Here is a 21,346-nt window from a genome sequence, read left to right on the forward strand (position 1 = left end):
GTGTGTGAGTGAGCATGTGTGAGTGAGTGTGGGTGCATGTGAGTGAGTGTGCATGTGTGAGAGTGTGTGTGTGTGTGTGTGTGTGTGTGTGTGTCTGTGTGTGTGTGTGTGTGTGTCTGAAGGCGCCTGAGCTGTACTGTCAGGCATCAGCTCATATCTTTAGCAGAGCAGCTTTATCGTTCTCTGTCAGAGAGCCCCGAGTATCTCCTGATCCCTGTGAGGATGCTCACCTGCCCTCTGTATCCCCGACTCTCTGGGGCCTTTCCACAGTGGCAGGGATGTAGAATCCCTCTAGTGAACACTGTGCCGCTTGCAGCCCCGGGCTGGCAGCCGATTGGCTCTGAGCTAGCAGACGTTATGGCGCGGTGTTGCTGACGCTAACGGCCAGGTGATGGATGAGGCTGCTTCCCAGGTAATAAATAGTTAGCAGCAGCGCTCTGCGTTATTGATTTCTGTGTCTAGGTGCATCTCTGCTCTCGGCAGCAGTGACTCTGGGGGGGCTGTCTCTTTCGACGGACGAGGGGGGACGTGTGCTTATCCCTGTTGTTTTATTCTTTCATGTTAATGTGACACTCCAGGCATGGTGGGATTATGAAGTGAGAACTGCCATCAAAATGCTTACTAGCCTCTGTCACCTTGCAAGAGACCTCCCACCCCCCCAAGAGTTGAATAGAGAGATCAGAGAGATTAGACTGATTGTCACCCTCTTTGTTATTGATTTCCAGTGTGTGTGTGTGGGGGGGGTGAACAATTTCTTTATCAAAGTTGAGAAAAAGATGACCAAAGTCATTGCAACTGTCCTCCCTGTGGCAGGTGGACCTGAGCTTCCTGAGGGTTCTGACCGGCATCGCCACGCAGGGCGCCGTGTCCAAGGACACACAGAGGTCCTACTTCGTCACCACGTTCAAGTTGGAGGTCAGCACCAACGGGGAGGACTGGATGATCTACCGGCATGGCAAAAACCAGAAGGTAGGACCTGGGGAGGCAGGGTCATCCAAGGGCACTTTCCACATATAAACACGGCCAGTGCGCATTGGGCATTAGCTTGCGGTATTGTGTTCTTTGGCAGACTCTCGCGAGATTGCAATGCCTTTTGGGAATCTGGGAATTGACGGTTACCTACCAAATACACAATGACGGTTTGTCGTCTAATGAGCGCATACTGCTGTGCTCCTGTTGTGATAAGTATATACAGTGTGGCTCTTTGAGCACAGACAGCGTGAGAGTCTGTCAGTGGGGCTGACGTGGGGGACAGGCACGGGCATTGGGCCGAGCGGCCCTTTGGGTCAGGGACCAGGGCCTCACAGTCATCTCCCATATGGGAGTTTCATCGTGTTCGGCTCCAGCAGTGTGACCGCACGACATTTCCCAGTTGGGCTCAATGCACTTGCTGCTTCCATACCCAGCTTAGGAACTAGAGACAGGGGCACGCATTAGTCAGATGGCTTTTCAGGGCCCCACTGGAGCTCGGACAGTGAGCAGAATTTCCCACAGTCCTCTTCTGCAAGGCCCGGAAGAAGCATCGCATAACAGCGATGCAGTCAAGATCTTACCGGAAACCGTAATAATATAAAGACAGGGTCAGTTAGATTGGCATAAGAAAACACAGTGAGCATCACAGGGGGATGCTGCAGCACTTCTGTATCTTTTTATCATGAGAAAATCCCCAGGAATCTACTTTATCACTGACTGGTTTAGGGGTGAAGTAAAGAAATCCAAACCTGTGAGAGTCTGATAAGGGTAGGCAAAAACAGCAGGAAATATTAGGTCCCTTACTGACAGTGTCTGCCGTATGGCCTTAGTCCATATTTACACTCGTATTAATCTTTATACGTTTCACACCGACAGTAAGACAGATTTCAGGCTCACCCACCTGGCGGCCCCTGTGTTTACGAGCCGTTTATTCGTCTGTGTTAATCTTTATTCAGATTTGGACAGCCTCGCAATGTAAGGTCTGCTCAGATCACACCTGCCCATGTTTGGGCGTCAGCCCTCCAGACAAGCTAGCCTTTCAAATATGCCTGTCTGCTCTGGTAGCTCTCAGGCGTTCTCCTGAGCTCCGTGTTTAGAGGGCACAGTTGGCTGCCTTTTTACCAGATGAGTGTTTGTCCACCTTGTGCTTCCTGTCATCAGTCCTCTGAGCGTCTGATGGTTTCCCATCTGAGCAGAGGGTTATTGTCCAGTCCTGCCCAGGCTCCCCCGGTCTCTCCTCACTGCCACTGGGGACAACAAGCCCCAGCCTGCTGGAGGGTCACCGCCCTGTGGTGCAGGTGTGAGCGGCAGACGGTGTGAGCGGCAGACGGTGTGGCGCCGGCGGTCGCGGAGCGTAACGTGTGGCCTGTCACTGCGGGGGCTGTCACTCTGGGGCGGCGCCCAGAGCTGGTTCTGCACGGTGCCCTGGGCCGATGATCTGGCCGCCCAGAATGACATGGATTCCCTGCACCACCCCGGCTGCCGCAACTCTGCCCTTTTCTCTGCCTCAGACTCCATCTGAAGGGGGTGTCGGCTCTGTAATTTAGGATGATCTCCCAACTGCAGATGTTGCCCCTCTTTAGAACTGGAAAGAAAATACTTGTGGAAATAGCACAGTGTAGTAACAGGGGAAGCCAAACCCAATGCCCCCCCTCGCCACACGCGCACATACATCTCTAATTTACAGCTCCATGGGGCCTTTGCGGGCAGGGGGGCTGGCCCACCTCCTGATGGGCCCGTAATAGCCTGGCCCAGATGTGATGTCATGTGATGTTACTTCTGGGATGTGAGAGATGTGGCAGCGGTGTAGAGATATGTGTAAATGACAGTCTTCACTTGCAGTGTTCTCCCTGCACATCTCTAAATGTTATCTTTACCAAGCAGGTGTGTGACACATGGGGCTTAGAAAGTGGCTTTCAGACATAATTATCCCGGACTGCTGTGTGCACACGGAGGAGGTATCGGGGACACAAGGTCGGCTGTATTGCCAGGTTGGGCCACTGAGGAGTGGATACTTGTCTCTGGACAGTCGTGCTGACAGCTGCTTGGTTTGGCATCTACAGGTCAGACTTCACAGGTGGCTTCTCACCCTGCTGAGCGAAACCTTTTAGGCAAACAATGATGGTGAGAGAAATAAAATTACTAGCAATTTGCAGATGGTCTGGTGTATAATGCTTTGTTCAATGCTTGTCGATCTTCTGAATAATGAAACATACTGCATATTGCATAGTTTGGAGAACTGCATCTAAGGGATAGCGGACATAAATGTTACAGAAAAATGAATGTATAATTAAAATTTTTATATTCATTTAACATTCTTATTGGATCTCATTGTATCACTGCCTCCGACAACACAGTGTTGCACTTGTTTTTTTACACACATGCAGAAGCACTCATTTATGCATGCATCCATTAATTCACACACTGCACTTTTAAAGGGGAAATACGTGTTAGGAGATTGTACAGGAGATTGTTGCGACAGCACACTGGCTCTGGCTCGGAAAGACACAGTGGCTTGCAAAGCTTTTCTGCCTCATTCCCCGTGACATGCAGCGTGTCCCTGCTGCCATTGCATGGGGACAGCGCCGACACCCCAGGAGTGAGCACGGGAATGGGACAGGGCGCTCAGACCCCCCGCGTGTCCCTGACTAAAACAGCTTCATATTCATGACCCCTTTTGACAGAGATGGATTTCTGCCAGCTGGAAGATTCCAGCAACTTCCACAGTCAGCGTCTTCATCTGAACGGAGAGAGAGGGATGGAGAGAGGGAGAGAATGCGGGAGGGAGATGAGAAGGGGAGATAGGCCAGAAAGAGCGATTGTGGGGAGCTGAGGAGGGAACACAGGGGGGCTAACAAAATAAAGATGGATGATTAGTGATAGTGAAAGAGATGAGGCAGTGAAGAGATAGCAGGAGTGGAGAGCCGGAGTGCGTCTGCTGTCCCGAGTCGTGACTTTTGACTGCATCTCCCTCTGGTCTTGCCAGCTTTCGGCTAAGCATCGTGTTCATCATGCTGAAATAAACAGACCAGCTCTGTAGAATTGGCCTCCCTCGATGGTAACTTTCTGTCTCGTATATCCCGACCTCCTCCACGGTCACCTGACATCCTGTCCAAAGTCACGTGACAGACTTGCCGCAGTAATTGAACACTCCAGTCGATGTCAGGGAGAGCCCCGCAGTTCCTGCTGTGCAGAGGTAACTGAATGTGTTTAATCAACTGTACTAAGATCAACTGGATTTAATAATCTAGTTCAGGATTAATCACTCCCACCCCCAACAGAACAGTGAAACATCCAGTAAGGCTGTACTGTGTAACGCTACTAATTTCACCATTTTACAGATCAGGTAGTCGAATGCAGCTGGAGCCTGTTTGATTTCCTGTTTGTGCCCATGTGTGATGTTCCTCCATCAGCTGGGAGACAATTCTTCATTATTTCATTGACTTGCACATGAGGAGCCACAGCACTGCCCCCTTGCCCCTGACCACCGCCTGAATAATTCAGTCACTCCTGTTGTCAGGCAGACTGAACGCTGTCGGAAGGAGTGACTGCTTGCTGCAGTTCTTACTGCACCTTCAGCCTTGGATCTGCATCCTGCAGCTTCACACCTTGATCCTCAGCACCTTGTAGCTAGATCTCTCTGCCTTGTGTCCTTGCACCTGTGCCTCCACTGTCCACAACTGCTTCCTTTCATTTTGGTGCCCGTCACACCTGCATTTGTCACACCTGGACCCACTGCGAGGCTCCCACTGCCCCGCCTGGCCAGGGCCCCTCACTTTAATAGCCCAGTATAATCAGTTTGTAAACATCCAGACTGTCTCAGCTGTACACGAGAGCTGTTCTGGAGAGGCTGTAATTAGTCCCCAGTTAGGTCTCATCTGTGTCCATTCACATTTGGCCAGCACTGTGTGGGTGTTTTTCACTCCAGTGTTTTATTAAATCTCTCTTAAAAAAACATAATTTGAGCCAAGCGCTGACATTTCGATCAGCATGGCCATTCCCACGTTCATGATTCAGCAAAATCGTGGGTTTCAGGGACTCTAATTCCCAGTATGTATCCCATAATGCTCTCCCGTTCGCCTAGCTGGCTATCAATGATTTATACCTCTTGGAAGTACTTTGTTTTTCTCTTCTTGTTGATCTGGGAAGTGGGTGAAGTCAGGGGGACATTCTTGTATCCAGAGGAAGGTAAATAGGATGCCCGTGGCTGGCGGAAAGACCTGCCCCCATTCCTACAGCACAGCGAAGCGCTGTCATGTGAGGTCACCTTCACTGCTGCTGTCCGTCATGCTGCACTGCATCCCCACAGCCCCAGAATGAATGTTCCTGGTGGAGCAGCGTAGCCTCGGCATGTTTGCAGGGAGGCCCGCCTTGTGCTTCCCTGACAGAGAGAGAGTCTGTGGCGGTTCCCTGACTGCCTGTCTCATATATTACCCTGTTGTGCTCTCTGCTCTGCCCCAGAATCTCTCCACCATTTAGCCCTGAATAACAGCAGCGATACCCAGCAGCGCCGCCCTGCAGGCCCCCTAGGGATCGCCCCTGTGTCTTTGATTACAGCACACATCACCTCTGCCAGAATGCACTATTAACGGGACAGGCCAAGCTGCTTTCCGTCTCCTCCGCGCATGCCGTGCGGGTGGGGGGGTGGTCTTCATGGAACTGTGGCTCTTTGACAAGCATGCGATCGGAGGCTGTCACGGTCTCACCACACCCGCGGGGCGTTATAGGTGGGCTCCATGTGCTGGTCCTGGCTGGAAGATTCCAACCCAGCCGGCTTTTGTGAAAATGCCTTTGTTCTCCTAAACAGAGCATTAACATCCGAGTCTCCTACAAACATTAAGATGCAGGAAACACTGCATGTTTTATTGTACTCTTCCGTGCAGCTGTGTTAGATCATGCAGCTTTTTCATCTTTGTTTATTTCCACATATGTGGGCTGCCAGGTCCCAGGCACCACTGACCACATATCCAGGCCTCTGCCCAATCAGGGCATTTTTCTTATATCTTTGAAGTCCATAAAATGCTTGAAACTTGCTGCTAAGATTGTGCCACACTAAATAAAAATGATTGATTGAGATGCACAGCAATATATCACACATTATATAAGCATTTACATAAATACGTAGCTGCACATGAATTTAGACATTTGGATGAGTGAATATGCAGTTTTAGGAGATGAGCTTGAACACTGAATGGCTGACAGAAACTGGGCTTTTTTGAAACAGCTCCTGTTTGCTTGGCTTTCAGATGTGTAGGTGCATGCTGGTGAGCAGAGGAAGTGACAGGGACAGGGGGCACGGCCTTGCAGGTTGATTGCAGCTACACAGCTATGACAACACTGCCAGGAGGTTCTCCCATCTGCGGGGCGTGGGAGTTTGCCGTTAGTCGTCGCTGTGTGTGTCAGTCGGCTCATCTGCGGGCGGAGAATTCGGGAAATATGCAAACAATCGGCATCATCGTGTGCTGCACTCTGAGTGTTTGCAGCCCCCTGATTTTGATCATTTGCCATATGCCAAATTAATACATTTTTATATTCAGTGCAGTGCATTGTGGGAGATTATGCATCAGACAGCTTCATACGCATTTTTCTACAGATACGCAGGGTCTCTCTCTCTAATTGCACCTTGCAGTCCTATTACTTGTCTTCCATGGGTTCTGACCCTTGAATATTTTTTTGGCTGTTACGTTGTCATTTCGTCCTCCTTGTGAGCAAAACACCTTGGGACCGGGTCCAAAACTTCACCGTGCTCCTTGCTGTTGCAGTGGCCGTCCTCGTCCTGATTTCTCCAGGGAAATCCCCGTGGCCTTGGCCTGTCAGCAGATTTGGATTAAACGCATCAGCAGAGTAAATGTTTACATGGCGTGTAGACCTGGCTAAAGGCGTCCGCCTGCAGATTAATCACAACAATAAGACGTGAAGGGGCCGTGATGCACGGAGCGGCATTCTGGGAGCATTAGCGGCCTGTATTTGCCCGAGTCATGGTTGTGCCTTTTGGCAAAAATCCTGAAATCAGACTCTGGCATGGTGACGGTATCACAGGCACCTGCAGTTTGCAGGCGACGCACATGGGCCTGGTGGGTGGCACGCTCCTGTCTGCCGGCTGATGTATGATGGGTAATGTTCTGAAAACTGCCTTCGGATGCTCGGGCTGGGTCCACCTCCCTGCTGCTACCTGCACAGCATTCGAAGCGGAGAAGCAAAGAATCCAGTCCCACGCCGCTGCACCGAAGCAGCCGCTGTTGGGCGTAAGAGCTGCAGCCCACTGCCCTGCCTGCCCGCCTTGCTCGGATGTACTGCTGTGCTCGGGTTGGCATCCTCTTGGAAAGAGGGGATTATCTTGTGTCTGTTCGTCAGCAGCAGACTCAGAGCCGCAGTCCTGTAAATGCTGTCTCTGTCTGCGTAGGGGCTGGTTCTTGCTTTGGTTCCCCCAAGCTGGGCCCAGCATACTTTAATGCTAGCAGGTTGTGTTTGTCAAACCTGCTTGTGTGTGTGTGTGTGTGTGTGTGTGTGTGTGTGTGTGTGTGTGTGTGTGTGTGTGTGTGTGTGTGCGTGATGGAGCAACAACGGAGGCACCGGAACGGCCCAGGGGGGTGTGGGGGTGGGCGACTTCCCTGGTGAGTCAGCTATTGGTCTCACAAGTTTCGTTTTTTGCTCTTTGCCTTCCAGATTTTCCACGCCAACACGGATCCGACGGAGGTGGTGCTGAACCGCATCCCTCAGCCTGTTCTGGCTCGCTTCGTCCGGATCCGGCCCCAGACATGGAAGAACGGAATTGCCCTGCGCTTCGAGCTGTACGGCTGTTTGATCACAGGTGGGCAGGGTTATATGGGGGTTGGCACATACAGGCAGATTGCCCCCCTGTAGGTGATAGGGGTTTCTGTGTCCGGGGGAGGGTCACTGGGGGAGTCCAGGGAGGGGGTGGGTTACTGGGGGAGTCCACGGGATAGGGCAGGTCACTGGGCTGTCCAGGAAAGGGAGCGGGTCACTGGGCTGTCCAGGGAGGGGGTGGGTCACTGGGGTGTCCAGGAGAGGGAGCGGGTCACTGGGGTGTCCAGGAGAGGGGGCGGGTCACTGGGGTGTCCAGGAGAGGGAGCGGGTCACTGGGCTGTCCAGGAGAGGGAGCGGGTCACTGGGGTGTCCAGGGAGGGGGTGGGTCACTGGGGTGTCCAGGAGAGGGAGCGGGTCACTAGGGTGTCCAGGAGAGGGGGCGGGTCACTGGGGTGTCCAGGAGAGGGGGCGGGTCACTGGGGTGTCCAGGAGAGGGGGCGGGTCACTGGGGTGTCCAGGAGAGGGAGCGGGTCACTGGGCTGTCCAGGAGAGGGAGCGGGTCACTGGGCTGTCCAGGAGAGGGAGCGGGTCACTGGGCTGTCCAGGGAGGGGGACGGGTCACTGGGGTGTCCAGGAGAGGGGGGCGGGTCACTGGGGTGTCCAGGAGAGGGGGGCGGGTCACTGGGGTGTCCAGGAGAAGGGGGCGGGTCACTGGGGGAGTCCAGGGGACACACAGCTAGGCCACAGGAGCGTCTGTTGCCCCTGCCCACACACCACAGTGCAGTGCAGTTCAGTGAGGGTGGGCCTTGAATAAACTCTTATTCCTTGTATTCTTTCTTCTTCATTCCTCCAGTAGTCCTCACCTTCCCACAAGCAGCATGTCCTGCATGTCATATGATGCGTGTTGCATGTCACATGATGTATGCATTCAGGAGGCACATGTGCATCTCCAGTATATCAGTGATGCGTGTCCTGGTTTTCTCCTGGAAACTGAGGGCAGCATGTGACATGCCTGAGTGCTAATGAAGACAGTGTCCTGAGTGCTAATGAAGGGACACGGGGGTCGGGGGGTACTCTCTGTCTCTGTCTCTCTCTGTCTCTGTCTCTCTCTGTCTCTCTCTCTCTGTCTCTCTCTCTCTGTCTCTCTCTGTCTCTGTGTTCAGTCCCAAACATCAAAAACAAACACACACATAGACACACTACACTCCTGCCCACAGTGGATTTTCTTTTAATGCATATTTAAATACACACACACACACACACACACACACACACACACACACACACACACACACACACACACACACACACACACACACACATGCACTCACAGTGGTGCATTCCTCTGAGTCAGCCTTGCGATTTCACAGTATTATTCCTTATGTTGTTTCGGCAAGTGCCTAATTAGATTTGTTGTATTAAAAGACCCTCTGTTGCTACCTCCTCACAAAAGGATAGGGACTGCAGACATGGAAGTTGGCCATTGGGTTACTTTGACTTTCCAGTTTAAAGAATTTCCACATGGCTGACATCTTGACAGTTTGTAGTTCCAAGCCATGTGCCTCAGGCTTACTGCAGTGTGTGACAGAGCCTTTCAGGTACAGCTGTGGTAGCTGATACTGATCAATTGAATAACGCCCTATTCCAATCTTCAGTATCGACTTGGGATATCACTGATTTGGATAAACATATACGACTTAAGATTGTACCATGTGACATATTGCCATGGAACGTTAATCACCCTTTTTGACTCCCCCACCCCCCTTCCCTCCCCAAACAGATGCCCAGTGCTCCGAGATGCAGGGCATGATGTCCGGCCTGCTCCCGGAGTCCCAGATCTCGGCTTCCTCCGCGCGAGATATCCACTGGTCCTCCGGGTCGGCCCGGCTCATTGCCAGCCGCTCCGGCTGGTTCCCCGAAATGGCGTCACCAGTGGCGGGCACAGAGTGGTTGCAAGTGGACCTGGGGATGCCGAAGATGGTGCGTGGCGTGATCACGCAGGGGGCACGCGGGGGGGAGAGCAGCACGAGCACGGACAACCGCGCGTTCGTCAGGAAGTACCGTGTGGCCCACAGTATGAACGGCAGGGACTGGAGCCTCATCATCGACAGCAAGACTGGTCTGCCTAAGGTGAGCGTGGCAAGGGCTATGGCTCTCCCTCTCCCTCTGAGTGCAGCCTGGCAATGAGGGCTACGGCTCTCCCTCTGAGCGCAGCCTGGCAATGAGGGCTACGGCTCTCCCTCTGAGCACAGCCTGGCAATGAGGGCTACTCCTCTCCCTCTGAGAGCAGCCTGGCAATGAGGGCTACGGCTCTCCCTCTGAGTGCAGCCTGGCAATGAGGGCTACGGCTCTCCCTCTGAGCGCAGCCTGGCAATGAGGGCTACGGCTCTCCCTCTGAACGCAGCCTGGCAATGAGGGCTACGGCTCTCCCTCTGAGCGCAGCCTGGCAATGAGGGCTACGGCTCTCCCTCTGAGCGCAGCCTGGCAATGAGGGCTACGGCTCTCCCTCTGAGCGCAGCCTGGCAATGAGGGCTACTGCTCTCCCTCTGAGCTCGGCCTGGCAATGAGGGCTACTCCTCTCCCTCTGAGCTCGGCCTGGCAATGAGGGCTACGGCTCTCCCTCTGAGCGCAGCCTGGCAATGAGGGCTACGGCTCTCCCTCTGAGTGCAGCCTGGCAATGAGGGCTACGGCTCTCCCTCTGAGCGCAGCCTGGCAATGAGGGCTACTGCTCTCCCTCTGAGCTCGGCCTGGCAATGAGGGCTACTGCTCTCCCTCTGAGCTCGGCCTGGCAATGAGGGCTACGGCTCTCCCTCTGAGCGTGCCGAGAGCTACGGCGGTACCGCCTGTGATTCGCGTACTAAGTAACTGGTGTTTTATTTAATATTTGTTGTGATCCATTTATATCCTCATATTGATGTATATATTAGCAAATAAGTGCTTGCGTTGGTAATAGGGAGTTATGCATATTTTGCTTTTTTACATTCGTTTGCTTAATTGCAACCTTGATGAAGCCTCAGACAGAATAGATTGACTGTATCGTCAGTAGGCCATTGCACCCCCTCCTGGTGGTTTGGGCTAGTTACGCAGTCTCTCAGAATACAGAGAACACAGTCACCTTGTCTGTTGTTCAGTTACTGTGCTTAAAAACAGCAGCTGGCCTGAATATCACCATGCGAGCGGCCCATCTGGCCCCGGCTGCTGAATTTTTACTGTCCCGCTGCAGATTTTCGAGGGAAACACTCACTACGACACCCCAGAGATCCGGCGCTTCGAGGAGGTCCCTGCCCAGTTCATCCGCATTTACCCCGAGAAGTGGTCCCCGGGGGGCATCGGCATGCGCCTGGAGGTGCTGGGCTGCGACCTGCCAGGTGAAAGAGCAGCTCCTCCACCCTTAGGGGGCGCTATCTCTCATCATCCATCCAACATTTTTCTATCATCTGTCCATCATCTCTCTGTTGTCTCATATCATTTCTCTATCATCTCCCCATCATCTCACTGTCATCTCCCCATCATTGCGCTGTCATCTGTCCATTCTTTCTTCATCATCTCTCCACCTGTACATCATCCAACCCCCGCTGCCGTCCATTAGTCTGCTTGCTGAGCTGCCCTGCACACGTTTCTCCATCCTCCATGAGAAGAGTCCAGTATATGCAGCCCTTAATCGGCCGCTTCTCCTGAGCCAGGCAGCTGGAGCTGGTGGACCTGGCCCCAGCAGTGGCTTTCCGGCCATGTGAACATGCGTCCAGTTTCTCATTTTCCCTCGTTTATCCAGCCTTCACCTCTAAGTCCTGGTGTCAGGGGCCAGGCTGGCGGTCGCCCGTGTCCCAGCTCTCAGGTGATCCGGCCCAGAAGCTCTGGCCTGTGGGAGGGGTGATCTGTGCAAGCTCAGGTATCATGCCTGGCTTCTGGCAGCTGCGGGCTTTGGCGATCTGCACGCCAGATGTGCAGCAGGCAGGGGGCGCCGCCCTGTAGAATTTAACCTCGTTTATACACAACTGGTCTATTGCAGGAAGCTGGGAAGGGAGGCAGGCCTGCTCACAATCTGCGTGCTGAAAGATCACACGTAAACATCCGTGCCCATGTGCTCACACACGCACACACAAATGCACGTGGCTAATATCCCGGGCACACGCTAGCACGCTGCTTTACAGGCGGTTAGAAGCCAGCATGGCCACACAAATGCTTACACACACATGGTCTGCTCCGTGATGACACCCCTTGCTGACACGCGGGGGCACTGTGAGAGCGCCCTTGTGCTTGGAGGTCAGCTATTTTAGTGCCAGGCTGCAGGGGAGCGCTGGACCTGCATCAGGAACGCAGCAGCACAGCAAACAAAGAGCAGCTCTGTTGATTCTTGCCTTTGCTTGTATTTGCATTTTAAGTACTCTGGAGTGTTAAATATTAAGAGCACCGTGTTACCTTCAGAGCACTGGCTTCAGCCAACCATCGACCTCTCTGACCCACTAGGCTTCATGTGACCAGCATCAGCCCACCCCCCTGCTGTCTGGTGTCATCTCTGCACACAGAGGCCGCAGCCAGCATGGGTCACAGAGCCTCATGCCACTGGGGGAACCAGAGCGATAAACAGGCTGGCTAATTTGGGGGCAACGAGCGTGAGCGGGCACTCAGGCTGGCCCAATCAGCAGCTCTGCTTTCCTGCTCATTTATTATTCAGCTGGGTCGCATTTTATTGGTCGCCACCGTGGCCTGGTGGTGGTGTTGGGGTGTTGTGTATGTTGGGTTTACATGCCCTGCCCATGTCGCCGTGTACGTTTCCATCAGGTCTCTGTCCACAGACTAAAAACTAAAAGAATAACGAGTATCTCTAAATCGCCTATAATGTGTGTGTGTGTGTGTGTGTGTGTGTGTGTGTGTGTGTGTGTGTGTATTCATGTGCATTGTTTTAATTATTTTTTCATTGTGGGGAGCAGATTTCACCGCAACATAATAAAAACCTGTAACTTTTTACCCTGTGGGGATATTTTTTCTGTCCACAGAACAATTACCTGAATTCTATAAAAATCTGTGCCTGCAATCAAAAAACTAAAAATACCAAAAGTGCTGTATTCTGTTTGGTTACTTATGGTTAAGGTTAGGGCTGGGTGGGGGTTAAGGCTGTCATAGCTGGCATTAGGGTCATGTCCATAGACATGAATGGAGAGACCCAGAGAGGTGTGTGTACCCTGCAGAGGACTGGCAGGGTGTGCATCCTGTTTCACACAGGATGTACTTTAAATATAGTCATCAGCAGTATAGTAACAAGCATCGCTCAGCAATGTATGGAATAATAGATGCGTTTTTCCAGTCAGGCTAGGTTAGCTGGGAGATATGGGTACTGGATAGTCTCAAGAAAGAGTACAAAAGCATCAAGCATCTGCATAATTAAATCCTCTCTTCGGATTAATTAAAACTTTCGGCTACACGGTAATTGGTTTGGTTTTCTCCGAAAATAACGTTATTGTTCTGGGGTCCTGAAGGGCACAGAGGCGCAATCTCAAACTGAGATGGCGAGACAGTGCTTGATTGGCTCCCCGCTGAAGCCGCGCCCCCCGGCACACGGAGCGGGGGCTGTCCAGCACGTGCTGTGTGTGTGCATTGTATGCAGTGCAAGCTTATATGTCATGTATGTGTGGATATGCTATTAGTATATGGATTGTTGAGTGTGTGTAGTATGTTTTGTTAGTCTATTTAGTTTGTGAATGTACTATGTTTTGCTAGTGTATGTAGAGTGTGAATGTAATGTGGTTTGGAAGTGTATGTTAAGTATGAACATAGTATATTTTGGGAATTTATGTGGAGTGTGAATGTTTATTTTGGTCGTGTATGTAGAGCGTGATTGTAGTTTTGTTTTGGATGTGTTTAAGTGTAAATGCAATCGGTAGTGTATGAATGTAGTTTGTTTTCGTCCTGTTTGTTGAGTGTGAATGCAGTATGTTTTGGTAGTGTATGAAGATTGTGAATGCAGTATGTTTTGGTAGTGTATGTAGAGTGTGAATGCAGTATGCTTTGGTAGTGTATTGGCACATATTAAATAGCTGCACGTGTTTGCCTGTGTGTTCCCGTGACCTGGAAGCAGATCCCTGGGGTTAGAGGTGGCTCTAGCTCTCCTGCTCCAGCTTTGTGCAGCTGCCAGCAGGCGTTAACGCTGATGTACGGCCCAGCTGTTTGCTGCAGATTTACAGAAAGGCTTTTGGTGTAATTCAGACTTTTTCCATTCTCTGGAAATTGCTCTGTTCGTGGTTTTTGAGGGAGGTGCTACTCCAGGGAGGGACCGATTGGCCCTCTGAGGGGGTCAGTATTGTAGTACCCTGGCACACAGGGAATGCACTGCACCACAAACGCTTATGGTTAGTAGGGAGTGCAGGGAGCCAGTGCTTTTTAAAATCCTCTGTACATATGTTCTTCATAAGCGTTTTACGGCGCCCGGAGCACCTCACAGCACATGCAGAATTTATACAGGAGTTTATAGCACATGCATTCCTGACACCACTCAGGGATCCCAGCCCACAGCCCCTCCCATTGGCCACGGCTTTTACCAGATCCCAGGTAGCGCAGTAAGACCACTTCAGGAAGCCGCTTTGCACCCTGGGACAGGAAATGAGCCCCCGCCTGGTTTCCGCCCTGCGCCCCCACCCTCACTGGAGGAGTGGCCCCTCCCTCCCCGGCGAGCAGCAGAGGTGGGTGGTGAGTTCAGAGCTGTCCTCCAGCCGCTGCCCCTCTGCGGCTGTGACTGACAGGGCTGGTGACCGAAAGGTCAACATGTTTACACCGTGAAGAGGAGCTGACCTTTTAATCGGGGAGAGGAGATGGGGGGAGAGAGAGCAAGAGAGAGAGAGGAGGGCAGGGCTAGGCATGGGGGACAGATGCCACGCTGGCATGCTCCTCGTCCGACACCGACGCTGCCTAACCAGGGGGCTAATTGCATCTGCAAAGGGCGTGATATTAGTGCAGCTTAATGTCAGAGACATCACCAGCTGGCCGTCCTTTCATGTGTGCATTCACCGGCATTTCATCTCAGTTATATCTTTATGCTGCCAACTTCCACCTTCCTTTTTAATGTATGTCTGAAGCTCCCATTAAGCCAGCGGGGTGGAGAGAGGAGCTGTACCTGCGGCGGTGTCCTCACAGAGCGCCCCTCGCAGGACCGTCCTGGCATAGCGCCCTCTTGCAGAGCTGTTTTATATCTCAGCCCGCCGCGCAGACCTGTCAGGCTGCTTCCGGAGCCGCGAGCGCAGATGTCCATGACGGGATTTCCAGATGTGCGCCTACAATTACCGCCTGTCCGGCGACGAGCGGGTCATAGGTTCAGAGTCGTCCCCCGTAAGTGGGGGGATGGATGCATGGCAATTACCAACGACTCTCCTCTGATGTCTCGGGGGGGCAGTTGGGGGTCCCAGCCCACCAGTCAGCCTGGAGGATGACAGCTCTCCAGTGCACAGCAAGGATCTTGGGGGGGGGGGGGGGGACACCACACCACATCACCAAACAGCGATAGCTTTCTGGCAGACGTGAGAGCAAGTGAGTCACATGAAAGACAAAATAACAGAATAATCAGGGACATGAACTGCGTTGCGTTGCCACACTTCCCTGAGGGGGCACAGCTGGAGAACAGTCCCCCACCTTCCAACTTGCTGTGCTCTTAGATAACGCACAATTACGCATGGTTAGCCATCTCCTAACGGCCTGCAGAAGGTCCTGTGTTCAGATGGGAGGGATGTGTGACTGCGTGTGTGTGTGTGTGTGTGTGTGTCTGTCCTTTAGCGGGCCTGCAGTGCAGACCTCCCTCAGCACACATGTCCTTCTGTGTGTCAGAGTGGCGATTTGGGCAAGGCAGACGCTGCCCCCCAGATATACTCTCTGTCTTATTTAACATTTGGGTGTTGCCTGTGAAGGTCAGAGAAGCTGAACCATCCATCAGCATCACACTGGGAGTGTCCTGCATCCGGTAGCAGGGCCGTGTGACTCCCCCAGCTAAGCTGTCTTTTGTTGTATCCCCACAGAGACCATCCCCGTGACCGATAAAGTCACACCCACCCTTCCGCGGTCAGCGGCGAGCAGCACCACCCAGAGTCTGTGGCCAGGTGAGTGTCATCTGCATGCCTGATGCCACGCTGCCAAGACACAGACAGCGAGCACGTCTGACGGCGTGAACAGACTAGCTAGTGGCACGCGTTAGCGCCTCTGCTCACATTCACATTCTGAAGCACATTCACCCGCAAGCATGTGCAGATCACCACCAAACACGAGCTTATTGGGCATGTTATGCATGTGGAACATGGAGCACATGTACATGTACACAAGCCAGGGGCGGGTGGTGCTGTAATCAAAAAACAGCACTTGTTGCCAATTGGGGGGGCTCAGAAATTCAAAAAGGGACACTCAGCGCCCCCCCCCCCCTGCAAGCCAGGCCTTTGCAGGGTCTCTGAGATACTGGAGGTACAGGGCATCAGCAAACTCGGCACCCAGTTCCATCCCTTGTTTGCTGATGCCCTGCCATGCATGATGAGCGACTGGCAACAAGGAGGGCTTCTACGATTCACGATCAATGCCTGTCTGAGCCTGACGCTGAGCAGTGGGGGCACAAGGCCAGGGAGGGCGGGGAATATTAATGACCGCCGTGTCCTTAGCTTCCAGTCTGCGCTCACGCCGCTGCGCTGATGCCTGCGGTCGACATCTTTGTCGAGCGGTCGATCTTCCTTGGGCGTGATTCTGAGCTTTGGAGCTCGCCCCTGACAGGATGACGATCCTGCATAAATGCCGTAGGTCCCGTTGCATTGTCAGCACCAACATTGCTGCTGGGACACGGACACACACCCCTGTCTCCCCTCTCCAGGGCCAGGTCGATGATGCGTCCTGAAATTGGACGTACGGAGTGCTCTGCTCTGTTCAGTGGGGGCCTGTGGCTGCTAATCTTCCACTGTGTATAATTATAACGGGCCCCCTCCAGTCCTCCCCAGCAGAAGCCCGGCCCAGCGGCTTCTCTGCCAGTGGGGGTCGTTGTGAGGCTCATATTCAGAATGTACCAGGGGTCCTGGTGAGAGCTGGCATTGATGGGAACCCTTTTCTGCGTGACTTTGAATCAGGAAAAGTATAGAACAGAGCATTATGGGAGAATGAGCTCCGATCAAAGTTCATATACGCTGACGATGGTTCCAGTAGCCCTCCCTGTGCCTGCATTGCGGCATTTTAGTGCCCTGACATTCACAGGCTTCTCTCTGCTTCCAGTCCCCACTGCCGGCCCTTCCTATCCGCCCAGCCTCTGTGACTTTGAGCGAGGTCTGTGTGGATGGAGCCACGACCCCGCGGCTGACCTGCGGTGGGCACTGCACAGCGGCGGTAGCACCACTGGCCTGGGTCCCAGCCAGGACCTCTCCCTGGGTATTGGAGGTGAGTCTGACGGCCCGAGGGGGCACAGTCCTGGGCTCTGTGATCAATCTGCTTGCTAGACCCTCTGCTTACCTTAACCACATCTCATTTGCTGAAGTACACATGCACGGAGGGGTACACATGCACGGGGGGGTACACATGCACGGGGGGGTACACATGCACGGAGGGGTACACATGCACGGGGGGGTACACATGCACGGAGGGGTACACATGCACGGTACGCATGCACTGAGGGGTACACATGCACGGGGGGGTACACATGCACCGAAGGGTACACATGCACGGAGGGGTCATTCACACACACATTTTACCCAAGCTCCTGCTCACACTTTCCCAGTCATTTTAATAACGCGTTATAAACATATTAGCCCCTCCTTGAATCCTTTCCTGTCCTCTTCCTTCCCAACCTGAACTCATCCCTTGTCTTCCAGTGGGATCATGGGTAATTATTTCTCCTGCACGGTGCAATTTATATAGTAATGAATGGACACAGTCCCCAAGGAACAGCAGGAACGCCAAAGCCTCAGTCAGGCCAGCGTACTGTGTCCTCTGTGCCCTCATGTTCCTGACGGGTCTTCATGAGCAGCCTTGCGAGAGCAGGGCCCAGACGTCCGATCTCTTTTCCACATGTTGGCTGTTCTCAGAACCATTACGAGCAGGGAGAAAACGGCTTTCTGTGTTCCAGGCTACACCACTGGAAACAGAGCCTGTGTTTCTGGAATGAGGAAGATTCCTTTCTGTGCCATGTTCCAGCTAACGCAGTGAGACAGGCTGGGGGCCTTTAAGGTCTTTAAAATGCACCCCCTCCATCTCCCAGGGGGGTTGTTTAGCTCTGGTTGGGATTAGGGTTAGGCAAGCATTGAGTTGGGTCAGTAAAGTGTTTCACTGCCTGAAAGCAAGGCTTTTCCAATAACATGTGTGCACGTTTTTTTTGGTCGTGGGTTGAGAGGAAAGGGTTAACACACGTTCATACTAATTAACTCCAGTAAAGCGAATTCCAGTAGAAACCAGTGCTCCCAGTGGAGATGTCCTGCTCCTCACTTACCTTGCAGGCAGTTATCTCTATGCTAAGTAGAGTTCCATGTACTTAAAGCCCCTCAAAGAAAATATTATTAATTTCCCCTTATGCTTACCCCAGATCAAAAAGAAAAAGTTTTACTGCATTAATAAAATATAGGGCTTATTTAGGGGTTTTATGGTTAGGGTAACAGGATTGTTATTCCGAGCTCCTTTAAAATTCATTACTTTTGATATATTTTAATAGTGGTTTATGAAAGATTTAACATCTGAGGGCAACAGCTGGGAACGATTACTAGCAGTTTGGTATTTTAATTTTCTATAAAATGCTCCCGGTGGACTGAAACACCTGGGAAATGGGGGGTGGGGGGTCAGGGGCGGGCTGATTACTGCCCCCTAGACACCCATGCAGACCACCGTGGTCTGCTCACCCATATGCCTTCTGATCGCAACGCATGATTCGGACATTCAGATGTTAGGGATAATGATAGTGGTATGAGGATCATTCATTTATAATGACCAGTACTGCAACATGCAGACTCACTAACCATGGGGTCTGTCCTGGGAACTAGGGGCACCATCCAAGGGGCACCGACGGAGATGCTGCCTCTCAGTTGCAAGGTATCGTCTTACATACGAGCGTTTCACATTAAGTTATGTTGCTAGTTTATGGGAGGAAGCCAATGTACCTGGAGGAATCCTAACAATTGAGGGAACCTGCACACTACACACACACAAACACGCCCACGCAGAGCCGGGGTCAGAATCGCACCTCCATCCCCACAAACGCGGCCGCCCACTGAGCTGCCATGCTGCCCGCATGAGTCCTGGAGAAGCATTAATCTCACCCAGAAGGAATCATTTTTTAATGGCATGTGTGCCGAAAGCGTGTCCTCTTTTTCTGAGCTGGGGATGAAGAATGTAAATGTGATTAATAATTTATGTGTTGCTCACCAAAAAACATCGGAGCCTTCCTTCAGCCGGGCTCTCGGTACTGAAATAGAAATCAGCATTTCGGATAGCCTGGGCTGATTGGACAGGGAGCGCTTTGATCTCTTTTACGAATGCATTAGGGGGAACTGAACAAATGTAAGCAGAAGCTTGCAGGTTCAGGATAATATGCTTTTGTAGCCTTCAGAGAGGTACTTAGAAAACAGGCAGAGCCAGCTGTGATATTCAGCAGAGCCATGGGCTCGGACATTCATTACCTATTAGGGCTCCACTGAAATATCCACCAGCTGATAAAACTGGCAGATATTAAGGTTCAGCGAGAAAATCACCAATAACGTCCCTTTAAACATTTATGCTGAGGAAGGGAGATCTGTCCTCGCTCCGTTTATGCCTTTCAACATTTAGGTTTCAAAACACATGAGCTTCCTGTGCCGGGGGGGGGACAAATAAGAATAGGTAAATAAATAATCAGGGATTAATTTTTATTTTTTATTTCTGTTTATGTTATGAGAAGACAACAACATCATTGTAGGTGTATTTGTTTTTGTCTTCGGTGAAATGCCATCCTCCCTGACATTTTGACAAGTTAGCTAGTTAATTCATTGCGCATTCAGCTGGCCTGCCAGCCTCCGCAGAGAGGTGGATTGGGTTGTGGGTTGCCAGGTTGTGATGACAGAGGGGCTGGAATTGTATGTAGTGTGTGGATTATGTGTCTAGATTGTGTTTCATAGACAAAACAGGAACTTGAGTAACATCAGACAAACATGCAAAACTTATGGATCCGTGTATGATGATTATTTGTATTGACAGTATTGCGAATAAGTCTTATGGTTTAGTCTAGACTTGAGCTATGGCAGTTACACACTGTTAAGACCCATCTATCTAAATTATAGCAACAAAAGACAATAAATAACTCTTAGATAACCTGACAACATCCCCCAAATGAGTGAAAAACATAAGGCATTAACACAACCTACAATGAAAACAATTACACAGTGCTGAGAGATACGTCATAGGTCACATGAATAAGTTGTTAGTAATTTGCGGTGGAAACGGATATTTTGTAAAAACTTTTTTAGATGGAATGTGTTTTTTTTGTGTGTGAACGCAGGTCATTTGTAATTGTAGAGCAGATCCCGTGCTACAGGTTGAGTGTATCTTCGTCAGAGTTCATGTCGTTTAATTTTAAGTTTATATTATAGGAGAATATGCACATGTATATGTGCAGACACACACATTTGCACGTTCGTATATGTGCATGTATCAATATAAGTGTCTCAGTGCAGATGGTCACATGCGCACACACATGCACGCGCGAACACACACACACACACACACACACACACACACACACACACACACACAAGCACGCACACACACACACAGACACCACACACACACACACACACAAGTACACAGAGATATGAAGGCAGTTTTATAAAGAGCTGCGCTCAGCAGGCTCCCCTCAGGGACACTTTTCCCCGGGATGAACCGCTCCAGCTGTGTGTGCCGCTGTGTTGCCTCCCGTGACTTGATGCTCTCAGTGGAGCTCAGATCCCCAAAACACGTTGGCCTGCTGACCTCACGGTTGTGTTCCTGGGAAATGCCTCCCAAGGAGTACAGTATCTGTCCTCCCAAAGGGATTGGGGCTCGCCAGGACTGTCTGACGTGTGACCGCGTTCCCCCACACAGGCATCGGCAGCTTCCTGTACGTCGAAGCGAGCCCCAGGGCGGAGGGCCGGCGGGCCCGGCTGGTGAGCCCCGAGGTGCGGCCCCAGCAGGGGGAGCTCTGTCTCATCTTCTCCTACCAGCTGTGGGGTGAGGGGATGGGCCACCTTCGGGTGCTGCTGAGGGACACCAACCAGGAGGAGACCCTGATTTGGGCCCTGAAGGGGGACCAGGGGCCCGTATGGAAGGAGGGGCGCACCGTCCTGCCCCACTCGCCCAAGGAGTACCAGGTACAGAGGTATTGTAGGTCAGGCTAGGGCGTGTGCGTGTGTGCGTGTGTGTGCGTGTGTGTGTGCGTGTGTGTGTGCGTGTGTGAGCGTGTGTGCGTAGATGGGGCTCACAGTAATGCTTACTGCTGTCAAACTAATTGTCCATAATGTGTACTTTCATTCTATTGGATAAAAGGCAGGAAGCTGCCAGTCAATTGAAGAAATAGTTCAATCTCTGAAGCACCTGCAAGCAGCAAAGTGTCTGACTCACCAAGCAAATCGCCCCCTAGTCACTACCCTGAACAGCTCTGAAT

At 51.9% G+C, this 21,346-nt stretch overlaps 1 protein-coding gene across 2 annotated transcripts in view; it reads left to right on the plus strand.

The window, feature by feature from the left end:
* The window catches only part of LOC125731613 (neuropilin-2-like), a 60,686-nt gene that overhangs the window by 24,652 nt on the left and 14,688 nt on the right, over positions 1-21,346 (plus strand). For both annotated transcript variants that reach the window (XM_049005893.1, XM_049005892.1), the window contains exons 7-13: positions 814-969; positions 7,639-7,783; positions 9,521-9,870; positions 10,964-11,108; positions 15,741-15,821; positions 16,966-17,127; positions 20,788-21,053. In XM_049005893.1, the coding sequence (XP_048861850.1) occupies positions 814-969; positions 7,639-7,783; positions 9,521-9,870; positions 10,964-11,108; positions 15,741-15,821; positions 16,966-17,127; positions 20,788-21,053 (1,305 nt within the window). The remainder of the gene's footprint in view (positions 1-813; positions 970-7,638; positions 7,784-9,520; positions 9,871-10,963; positions 11,109-15,740; positions 15,822-16,965; positions 17,128-20,787; positions 21,054-21,346) is intronic.

This window comes from Brienomyrus brachyistius, chromosome 1, assembly GCF_023856365.1.
Source record: "Brienomyrus brachyistius isolate T26 chromosome 1, BBRACH_0.4, whole genome shotgun sequence".
In the NCBI taxonomy this organism is placed as follows: domain Eukaryota; kingdom Metazoa; phylum Chordata; class Actinopteri; order Osteoglossiformes; family Mormyridae; genus Brienomyrus; species Brienomyrus brachyistius.